This window comes from Bos mutus, chromosome 16 (genome assembly GCF_027580195.1).
Source record: "Bos mutus isolate GX-2022 chromosome 16, NWIPB_WYAK_1.1, whole genome shotgun sequence".
Lineage (NCBI taxonomy): Eukaryota > Metazoa > Chordata > Mammalia > Artiodactyla > Bovidae > Bos > Bos mutus.
In genome coordinates, this window is record NC_091632.1 from 50,926,181 (window position 1) to 50,938,220 (window position 12,040).

General features: G+C 38.9%; 2 protein-coding genes across 2 annotated transcripts in view; one reads left to right on the top strand and one right to left on the bottom strand.

Annotated features, from left to right (window-relative positions):
• The window catches only part of KMO (kynurenine 3-monooxygenase), a 71,708-nt gene extending 64,605 nt beyond the window's left edge, over window positions 1–7,103 (top strand). The window contains 4 exon segments of the mRNA XM_005897200.2: window positions 860–961; window positions 1,050–1,109; window positions 3,067–3,204; window positions 3,207–7,103. Of these exon segments, the coding sequence (XP_005897262.2) occupies window positions 860–961; window positions 1,050–1,109; window positions 3,067–3,204; window positions 3,207–3,269 (363 nt within the window). The 3' untranslated portion in view covers window positions 3,270–7,103.
• On the bottom strand, window positions 6,103–11,827 carry OPN3 (opsin 3). The gene is given in 5 exon segments (XM_070384407.1): window positions 6,103–6,227; window positions 6,230–6,423; window positions 9,977–10,008; window positions 11,481–11,530; window positions 11,533–11,827. Coding segments are annotated over 5 exon segments (696 nt in total).
• Between the last annotated feature and the right edge of the window lie 213 nt (window positions 11,828–12,040).

Here is a 12,040-nt window from a genome sequence, read left to right on the forward strand (position 1 = left end):
AATGAAAGAATATTTTTGATATGAGTTAATATATTTGGAAAATTTAAGAGACATTGAATAACCTTCCCATTCTTAACATTATAAGCTGTGAACTTAAAGTAGCATTAAATAGTCTTTGGGGGATTTTGTACTGAAAGAAATACTTAACACCAAAGAAATTCACAGTCAGTAGATTAATACTCAGAAGAAAACCACAATTCCATTTTGAGCCAGTCACATGAAAACTCACGGTAAATGATTATGGTTATAGTTTTTCAATCAAATGAAAAAAATTTACAAGATAAATTTTTAGGAAGAGTGTAGCTGTTTTCCATCTCTCCTGAAGACAGAAATAAATAAAGTAGACTTCAACTTAAGCAGAATTTTTTCATGTGTGGTGAAGGTAAGCTTCTGTAAGCTTCTGGAATTCTCATTGAGATATCCTGCCTTGTCTTTAAAACAAGACAATTATAACATAAGATTTATCTTGAATATGGACTAAACCAAGAGGCATAGCTTTAAACGGATCTCTTCTTGCCAAAATAATGTTGCAAACTGACCAGGAAATAACAGAAATTAATCAAATCTTTGGGCTCACAGACAACTCACAGATTCATGCAAACACTTGCTGAAATAGAATTGACCCTCGAGCAAAATAGAGTTCTAACAGGTTTTGCATAATTGCTATACCTTTTCAAGTTACTGTCCTGTGACACTGGCTAAAAAGAAAATGACTGAAATGGATAGGAAGCAAGAATTTATTTGACTACTCTGAATCTGGCTTTGTGGTGAATGGGAATGAAGAGTGATAATAAGTTGTAGTAAACAATTAAAGGTACATTTTAAAAGATTTTCTTTGAGACTCCTTACATTATTACAGATGCGAGCACATGTCAACTCAAGGTGGTTCATCTTCCGAAAGAACATAGAGAGACTTCTTCATGCTATTATGCCATCTACCTTTATTCCTCTTTATACAATGGTAAGGTCTGGATTTAAGACACTTCCTCATTTTAATCTTCTGTTTAGTCATTATAAAATACTTAAGAATACTTTTTAAACTTTTATAGGTCACCTTTTCCAGAATAAGATACCATGAAGCCGTGCTGCATTGGTACTGGCAGAAAAAGGTGGGAACAAGTTACACTTACTTGTAATTTGATATGTTGAAGTTTACAGTGTTATGGTTATGTTTACCTCAGACAAATATGGAAATAATGAAACAGACACCAAGTGTTTGCCTTCCAATAAAAAATGTCCTGGGCTACACAGGTGACAGAATCCCTAATGAACAAAATTACAAAGAAGAGGCAACTCTTGAAGAGAAGAAATTCAAAAAAGAAACTGATGCTGACATTTCTAAACTTTTTATTTTAGCAGCATGACCTTTTACTTTTATTTAGCAGTTAACTTTCTTCATGCAATACTCCTATGGGTTTAACTTATAAAATTGGGCAAAATCCTTTAGGATTGACTGGTTTGAATATTCTTTGGAAGACCTGTTGCTGAAGCTGAAGCTCCAATACTTTGGCCATCTGATGTGAAAAGCTGACTCATTAGAAAAGACCCTGATGCTGGAAAAGATTGAGGGTAGGAGGAGAAGACAGTGACAGAGGGTGAGATGGTTGGATGGCATCACTGACTCAATGGACTTTAGTTTGAGCAAACTCTTGGAGATAGTGACGGACAGGGAAGCCTGGTATGCTGCAGTCCGTGGGGTCGCAAAGAGTCAGGCACAACTTAGCAACTGAACAACAAGTACAAATGATTCTATTTCTGAAAAAAACAAAACCAGTAATACAAAATTATATTTGTTCTTTGAGAAAAACATCTAAGTATTGTAGTAATTGTCAATGACTTAAGATGGGACTGCAATGAGATTCCCTCCAATACTGAGATTTCTATGATTTTAACATAAAAAAAAGGACAAAGTCAAATTACTTATAAAACACAATCTAATTCCAATGTAATGCTATACCACATTAATTTTGGGCAGTCGACTCACAGATGCCATATATGGAGATTCAGATTCCTGATCTTCCACTGTGGAAATGTTACAACTTCATTGACTAAATAAATAGTTCTATTTAGTACGTAAACACTGAGCTAGGCATGGTGATGAACATGAGGCAGCCCCTACCCTTTGTATAGCTCAGAGATTAGTACAGGAAATGGATACTTGCAGTGGAGAGGCACTGCCCTTGAGGGGAATGGTCATAGACTCGGGGAAGGAGGGTGGAGGTTGAAAAAACCTCTCAGACGTTCAGAGTGGCAAGTATTCGGTGGAGCTGGAAGAAGCTCATATGTGCGAGAATGACAAGAGAAGGAGCTGGAATAGCAAGTAGGACCTGAAACACCATGAATATTATTTTAAGGAAAATCGGAAGACAAAGGAGACTTGAAGTCTCAGGTGTGGATTTCAGAAAGATTACTTTGCTGTATAGAGACTAGATTGTAATGAATCAAGATTTATTCATACAGAGATGAATAAAATAAGGTCCCTGCCTCAAAAAGCTAAAAGTCCAAAGGGGAAAGAGATAGCAAAAGGCAGTTAAATGTAGGACCATGGGTGTAATGTTAGAGGCCAGGATGATACGGGAATGCACACAACCCAGGCTTGACACCTTGGCTTGTATGGTTGATAGACTGTAGATGGTGAAGGTGCATCTTTGAATGTGCATCTTCCAAGTCACAGAGGTTCACTGGACCCATCAATCTTCTTAGGGACACTTCATGCAGGGTCTGAGCAATGACTGAATCACTTCTGGCTTCTTCCAAGACAGAGTTCATAGTTCTTTTTTTTTTTCAATTGTGGATTTCTTTGTGGCTGGACAAAGACTGAATGCTAAGAATTCTTTATACAGAACATGTGGATTCAGGAATTTCTGGGAAGAGAGAGGAGAGTGAGAAAGGCAGGAAGCTTCAAATTACCAGCCATTGCAGGACTTCACCTTGTGGTCATGCAATGAAATCTGTTTCACATTGAAGAATAAATAGGAAAGTAAACAATGCTGTTTAAAAATGAAGTCTATTTTCAAGATTTTAATCTCTGAACAAATAAAAGGAAAGTTCTTACTCTTTTTACAGGTGATAAATGGAGGACTTTTTCTCTTGGGAACGCTGATAGCTGTCAGTGGTACCTACCTACTTATGCGCTACAAATCACCGAGACCCCTGGACTACTTGAGAAGACCATCAGAGTGGGTCACTTACTTCCAGAATACAGGACATGTTTCCCTGTAAATTCCTTGGAGTCACTAGAACAATTTCCCAATGTCACTAGCAAGTGATAAAAAGATCCTGAAGTAGCAAATATTTGATTTCTCTGTAACCAAAACAGGAACAAAATCATGTTTCCACTATCATTTAATTCACTAATGGAAGATATTTATCAGCTTATAATCAAATTCAGTGTAGAATTTCTCTGCAAGTTTATTGTAATTATTGAAAAAATAACCCATCATTTTCAGTTGTAAAATGCAGTTTTCCCACAGCACTATTGTTAGGTCACATCATTCTAAATATAAAAGCACAATGACTAAGATCTCTTTCACTTCTCAAAAAGTAAGGCCCTAGAGATCTCAAGAAGTCACGATCATACTTTTCTTTAAAGGACTTAATGGAAATCATGATAGGATTGACTTAACACTTGAGACTAAAAGTCACAATTTGCCTAATGGATTAGTATTAATTGTACTTTTCATCACTTGGATGAAACTCACTCAAACACAGGGCTCAGATTTTCTTGCTAAAACTAGAAGTATAAATAAACAAAGGGGGCTTTCTCAAGAGTTCAGAATGAATCAGTTTTATTTCCCAGTCTTCAAATGCCAGTATTACCTTCTGAGGATTTTATAAGTTTATTTTTTTAATTAAAAAAAATTTGTGTTAAAAGTCATAATATAAAACATACTATTTTAACCATATTTAAAGACTATTAAAGCCATACTAAGTAAAGGTTAGGAAGAGTCTTATAAATTAAATATCTATATACATAAAGGTGGAAACAGTTTCATAGAAAGAGGAAGCCATGTTTATTCCATTTCAGAAGCAACTTATTAACATTCTTAAACTATATGCTGCAAAACCAGGGATAAACTTGATGTTTAAAAGTTCATTTAGAACACTAGATTGTGAATCAGAAAAGCAAAGCTCTGCTCCAAGATTCAATATAAACTAAACGTGTGACATTGGACATGTTTTTAATGTCTCTGGGCCTCTGTATTATTTCTAAATTATTGGATATACTATGTTAAATGCATTAATTATCTTACAGGAAATCATTATTCTTCCAAATCATGCAATTTTATATTTCTTTTGAGAATGTCAATAATTTTCACAGAAATACTAAAGTTTCAGAATCACTGACAATTAAAACAAGGCCTGGAAAAAATTTTTTTTCCTCCTAAAATCTCCACCAAATACCTTCAAACTATATTATTCAATTTTAAAGAAATGTATGAAATCAGACAACTTAAATTTTTATGTGGAGAACTTTTGTCTTTTCTAGATTATATAGACATGCTCATTTGCATTGACAGTTGGAATTTGTTTTTGTTGTCATACATGATCTTAGGTTGTTATAACTTAGAGTATTAACTTAAATATGATTTAGAAATACAGGAATAAAGAACAATTCAGAGAAAACAAAAAATAAATCTGTTTCTTCAAAAACAAAGCAAAAAGTTCATTTAGTGAATACTTTTTTTCTGGTTCTTCCTTCTTCAATAGGCCAACTGAATCATTTAGCAGTCTTTCAAGTGGTGGCTCAGACAGTAAGGCGTCTGTCTACAATGTGAGAGACCTGGGCTCGATCCCTGGGTTGGGGAGATTCCCTGGAGAAGGAAATGGCAACCCACTCCAGTACTCTTGCCTTGAAAATCCCATGGATGGAGGAGCTTGGTGCAGGTTACTATCCATGGGGTCGCACAGAGTCGCACATGACTGAGTGACTTCACTTTCTTTCAAGTGTGATTAATTATGAAGATGCAACACCACTTAGAATAGTCATGTAAGAAATAAAAATTAGGAAATGAAATGGTTCACTCACTTTCCTACATTGTCAAAGAAATCCTTGAGTCCTAACAATCCATGTTTAGTCTAAATAATGACTCATGAAAAAACAGCCTCTTCATGCTCTGACCACAATTTATGCAGTGGATTGATTGAAAAGCAATGAGGATTAAATAACACAGTTCATGAATACAGTCCTACAGTTACTTTCATTCTCCTTCAAATGTAGCTTTGTTTGGTTTTTGCTGGAACCTTTTTTCTAAATCTAGAATTCTTGGAAAATTATGAGAAATCACTAGGAGGAGAGGCTAATCCTACCATGTTCAGATTTGAAATGAAATAGATGGAGACATCTCTCTTCCATCAACACTGGCTTCACCATGTACATCCACTGCTAATGCATGATTACCTGTAAATCTTGATCACCTTGAAATCCATCATTTGTGTGTGAGTGTGTTGCTTTTAATCATCTGAGCCACCAGCGAAACCCTTGTGTGTTGCTTTGCAATGGTATCTTCTAGAGCTTGCTCAGCAACAGTTTGTCTGAAGCTCCTCTTTATCATGTTACACAGAGCAACAGTCTTTGGTTTCACATAAAATTAAGGAACTGAGTTTCTTTTTCATTCTAGAATTGCCTCTTTGATAAATTTGATTGAGCAAACATTTGACATGACACTAAATAGGACCCAACACTACAGAAAATCCGAGATTTTCTAGCAATTTCACACATGTGTATGAAACAAAATCATTTTAACTGCCAAGGGTTTCTTTCTTTCTTTCTTTTTGAGAAATACATTATGTGCTTTGGAAAATTCAGTCATTTAAAAAATACGTATTTGAAGTGCAAATTTCTGACATGTTAGAAGTTGATGGTGCCTGATACGCACCTTGTGCCCTAAGTGATTTTCCATTGTATAAAGCAACCACTGAATTAAAAGAATCCGTCTTGCTCGATTACTCCCTGAGGTCAAAGAGTCCAAGAGCAATTCAGATTCCCTTCTGAATCACAAAAGTTCTGTTAATATTACATAGATGGGGAATTCCAAAATGGTCCTTATAATGATAGTCTAAATAGCATCTGATTTAAGTTCCATCTTTCATTACTGTTTTTCAATCCAATAAAGGATGAACTTGGATTACATCAACCTTTGACCCATTGGTTCTGTCACTGTCACCCACTGATAATGATTCATCATTAGTGATGATAAAAATGATGGAAGAAGAGTTAAAAGTTCTTTTTTCTTTGGCCTGTCCCTGTCTTTCTTTGACTTCACACTGGATCTTAAACGCATTTCTCTCCCAACTGCAGATAGGTCTTTAGCCGGTATCTGGCATCTCAGCAGTTAGAAACATAAGAGCTGCAAGAGGGCTCTTTAAAACTCGGCAGGGAGAAAATAAAGTTGAATGTTAAGTAAAAGTCTGGCCCTTAACCTGGATTGACATTTAGGAAAATTGGATTAATTTAATTTGGGTTGTTCTTTTTTACTTATTAGCTGATGTGGAGTTAGGTGGTAATGCTCAGTCTACTTAATTAAGCCTGGAATTTAATGTCTTTTACTTATTATAATTCTTATTAACTTTACTACATAAGCCTCTTTCAATGCCATATAATATCCATAGATTCAAATTGCATGAACCTTCCATGAAGGCAGCTAGATGTGTTTCTTTAAGGCATTTTGAACATTAATTCATTCCACAAATATTCAATGAGCCCTTATGAGGTGAGGCAACTTGTGCTACAATCCGGGGATATTGCGGGAAGCAGAGACAGTCAAGGGCCTTCCTAGCAGAGTTTCAGCTTGGTGTACTTACTAATGTGCCTTTAATTAGGTTAAGAGTTTTTTTCCCTTGTATCAAGATTACATATCAGTTGGTAAAAATATACAACAGCAAACCAGGTTCAAATCCAGGCACCAAAGTGTCCTGAAGTAAGTAAATTTTAACTCCTTTGAACCTAGCTCATAAATCCATAAATAAAATAATATTAGTATCTATTTCATGGAGTTTTGCAAAGATAATGGATGTAATCTGCATAGTGCAGTAAGAATTGTAAATAAATTATTAACTTTGTATTCGTTATCATTACTAAACATAAAATGTTTTCTGATGTATTAAACTCTGATTTTAATAAAATTTTACCTAACAAATGCAAGCCTCTATTGGTAGGTCTTAGAATTGTTATTACAGTCAGTGGGAATATCCTACACATCCCATCCCAGAGTCTGGCTGAAACCAGGAAATATTTGCAACTTATGGCCTTTGGGGGCTTCCCAGGTGGTACTAGAGGTAAAGAACTCGCCTGCCAATGCAGGAGACATAAGAGATATGGTTTCAATCCCTGGGCTGGGAAGATCCCTTGGAGGAGGGCATGGCAACCCACTTCAGTTATTCTTGTTTGGAGAATTCCAGGGACAGAGGAGCCTGGTGGGCTACAGTCCATAGGGTTGCAAAGAGTTGAACACGACTGAAGCGACTTCTCACACACACACACACACACACACACACACACACACGCCCTTTTTAGTTTACCTCCTCATCTCCCCACTCTTTGTTCTATAAAAGAAGCTAGCATCCCAACCCCAGCAAGATGGTTCTCTAGGACATTAGAAAGCCATCTTCTGGAACTCCTGGCTTTTAAAATAAAGTCATTAATTCCTCATCCCAAAACTTTGTCTCCCAATTTATTGACATGTTGTGTGGCTTGCGGAACAATCTTGGACTTGGTAACAGAAGTTCCTGCTATTAGTATTATAAATGTGTGGTGGCTGCGATTGTTGGTGACTCTGACATTCTTGTGTTGCAGGAAGCGGGACCCCTTCCAGGGCCTGAGAGTGGGCTCTTGTTTAACACTCAGAATGAATTGTCCACAGAGACTTGGGCTGACAAAGCAAGAGATTTTATTGGGAAGGGAAGCCCAGGCAGAGAGCAGCAAGGTAAAAGAACACAGGAGATTGGCTCTGTCACATGTCTTGCAGTTTCGGCAACGGGATTAGTTTCCAGGTTGACTCTGGCTAATTAGTCTGATGCGGGGTCATTCCTAGGGGTGCATATACTGCTCATCCAAGATGCATTTCAGCGAGCAGGATTCTGGGAGGTGGTAGGACATGTGGCATCTCCTTTTGACCTTTCCCAAATTCTTCCGGTTGGTAGTGGCTTGTTAGTTCCGTGTTCCTTATTGGGACCTCCTGTCATAAAATAGCTCATGGAAATGATGACTTTGGTGCCTGGTCAAAGTGGGTACTTTCAGTCAGTGTGTTTCCCCTAACACCTGTTTACTGATATGGCAGCAGAGACCCAGTCATACTTCTTCGTACTTTCACCACTTCTTCCTATGCCCTCTGTAACTCTTTCCAAAAGTAGTTGCTTGTCCCTATTGCATGTATGTAGAAATAAATAAGACTGGGTCTCTCTTGAGAAGTTCACTCTTCAGCAAGGCTGACTAGTACATAAATATACTGCTGTCGAAGGTGATACATGCCATGAGGGAGATGACTGGTGAGGGCCATGGGAATATACAGGAGAGAGAACCAGTTCAGAGGTAGGTAATAGCAAGTAGATCCTGATCTCAGCCCTTCTGAGGTGAGGAGGAGTTTAGAAAAGCAGGAGAGACAAAATGTTCCAAGGAAAGGAAATGGGCTCAGACAAAGAGGTAAAATAACATGTCAATTTCTGGGGACAAAAAATACTACAGTTGCCTGGAGCCTGAGGTGGCTAAAGGGATGGTGTGTGGAAAAAATGAGACTGGATGAGACTGGTGTGTGAAAAATGAGATGGCCATGCAGGACCTGAGAGTCAGCTCAGAGGCCTTATTTTTAATTATGAAGGCAATGGAACCCTTAAAGGACTTACTCCGGGTAGTGACGTAAGAAAATTTTCACTTGAGAACAATTAATCTGGTGGCAGTATAAAGTGAATGGATTAAGAGGAAAGCAAGAAGAATTGATGCTTTTGAACTGTGGTGTTGGAGAAGACTCTTGAGAGTCCCTTGGACTGCAAGGAGATCCAACCAGTCCATTCTAAAGGAGATCAGCCCTGGGTGTTCTTTGGAAGGAATGATGCTAAAGCTGAAACTCCAGTACTTTGGCCACCTTATGCGAAGAGTTGACTCATTGGAAAAGACTCTGATGCTGGGAGGGATTGGGGGCAGGAGGAGAAGGGGACGACAGAGGATGAGATGGCTGGATTGCATCACTGACTCAATGGACGTGAGTCTGAGTGAACTCCGGGAGTTGGTGATGGACAGGGAGGCCTGGCATGCTGTGATTCATGGGGTCACAAAGAGTCAGATGTGACTGAGCAACTGAACTGAACTGAACTGAAGAATAAAGAGGCCCAAGGAAAAGAAGCCCTTGAATGAGACAATAGGATGGGGCCAGAGAGTCAGTAACAAAAATAACAGAGAAAGGGGTCCTAGAAACATTAAGAGCAGAAACTCACAATTAAGTGGGAGCTGTCAACAATGTCACAAGTCTCAATGCCACAGATTCCAGGAAAAAAAAAAAAAAAAACCTGAAAAGTGTCCATTGGCTCTAACATGGGAGACCATCAATGACCTTAATGAGTGCTGTTTCTGTGAGAGTGTGGTAGAAGAAGGAATTGCCAATTTGCAATGGGTTGAGGAATAAATATGTGAATTTACTAAATGGCAGACTTTCTGAGGCTGTGACTCAACCTTATTCACTATGTATCCTCATTAAATAGTAATTGTCTTCGCTTGGGCTTCCATAACACATTACTACTGAGTGGTTTAAACAATAGAAACTCATTTCTCACAGACTTGGAGACTGGGAAGTCTAAGATCAAGTTGCCAGTAAGGTTTTCATTCTGAGGCCTCTTTTCTTGGCTTGTAGATAGCCACATTCTCTCTATATCCTGTCAGTTGTGAGAGAGAATGAGAGTGGTTTCTCTTTGTCTTCTTAGAAGGGCGCTGAACCATCACGAGGGCCCCACCCTCAGGACCCCATTCTCGTATGTCCCTATTTACCTGCCAAAGGCCCCATCTCCTACACCATCACACTGAATATCTGAGGGACACAAATATTCAGCCCATAACAGCAAGCAATTGGTACATTTTAGATGTTTAATAAATATTGGTCAAATAAATGCTTATGTAGTGATGAAGTGGCATCAGTTTTCTTTAACAGTGATGAGAAAAATAAAGTGATAAGCTAGAGAGAGTTGAGGATATATTTTGAATTAAATTTGCATGGTTATATGCTAGAGTTTGGAGAAGGAAATGGCAACCCACTCCAGTATTCTTGCCTGGAGAATCCCATGGACAGAGGAGCCTGGCATGGGGTTGCAAGAGTCAGACACGACTTAGTGACTACACCACCACCACCATGCTAAAGATACTGAGCCAGTAGTAAGGGAGAAATTGAGGATATAAGTAAAAGAGAAAATTATTACTTGAGAGAGGTCCCTGAGGTAGAGAATGGGGGTGGGGAAGAAAACAAGAATCTAGAATCAGATTGGTCCTGAGAGATCTCTCCCATTACCTTGCAACTAAAGAGTGAGGTCTAACAATGAGTTTGAACATGGAGGCAAGGAGTTGAGGAATTTCTTGATAATTACTTTATTTTGCCCAACAAATAAGAAGCATGATTGTTTCATAACAATGAGGTGGGGCATAGTAGGACAAGAGAGTATGATGAGAACTGATGATTTGTAATAGCAATAGCAACTAAGTAGAGAGTAGATTGGGCTCCCCAGGTTGTGCTAGTGGTAAAGAATTTGCCAGCCAGTGCAGGAGACATAGAGGTTTGGGTTCAATCCCTGGGTCAGGAAGATCTCCTGGAGGAGGGTATGGCAATCCACTCCAGTATTCTTGCTTGGGAAATCCCTCAGACAGAAGATCCTGGGAGGCTACAGTTCATGGGGTCACCAAGAGTTAGACACCACTGAAGTGACTTAACACACACACAGAGTGGATCATCCAGAGATCCAAAGATTACTAGACAATAATAACAGAAAGTCTCACTGCTCACTGGGTACAGATGCTGGGATTCCAATGTGGTTTTTTTCCAGCTTATCTTATTGACTATAATCTTTAGACTTCCTTCTTGTTAGCACTTAACAAGAAACCTGCCATGGTCAGTTCTTGTCGTTTATGACTCAAAAGGTGATTTCCAGACAAAATACTGTGCCATTCTCTAGTGCAGATTCGGTGAATAAAATTATGGGAAGTGCGAAATCCCCATTATGAGAGTTTTTCAACTCTCAGAATGCTTGAGAATGTAGGGTTTTGGGGGTTGTAGATTGTGTCCATCCAGAAACTTTTCCTTCCTTTTTCTGGTTTAGAGAGTGACGTAGAGAGAGTAAAGTCCTCTTTGATTTTTTTGTAGACAGTGACTCACCGTGCAAAATTTTATCAAACAGGAAGTACCCGAGAGTTGCACCAGCTGTGGGGGAAGAGTATAATTCTCTTCTGAGGGAAAATTTCTACCCAGGACAGTTTGAGGGACAGGTGTTCATAGTCTTGGACTCACATTTTGAATGGAAAACAGAATATGGCCGTGACAATGAGCAATGACACCATCAGGCAGCCAAGAAACAAGAAAAGCACAAAGGAGGAGTGGCTGGTGTCCTTGGATGGCCAGTCCCCCGTGCAGCCTGGCCCATGCATGTCCAGGATGTGGTTGTTCCAGCCCAGGAGAGATGCTCCTGACCACACTGTTGAGGACAGCCAGATGCAAGGGATGGTCCTCCAGGCCTGGGGGAAATTGATCACTCTGGCATGGATCACGCAAATATAACACTCATACGCCAGCCTGGTTAGGGTGATGATGGAAACAATCCCTGCAAGATTAGAAAGTGGGACAGCATAGCAGGGCATGGTGGGGGTGCAGGGGAGTGCGGGAAGACCCACCAGGAGTGATACATTCATCACCGAAGTATCTTACAGAGCATCTGGAACCAACAAAGTGCCCCCAAAGCCAAAATATCTAAAAAGAAATATGCCTCACAGTCCTCCAGAAATTCAATTGGAGATACATCTACTCAGAAAGTATGGAGTGGAAAAGGCGTGTGTTCTTTAGTCACCAAGTCA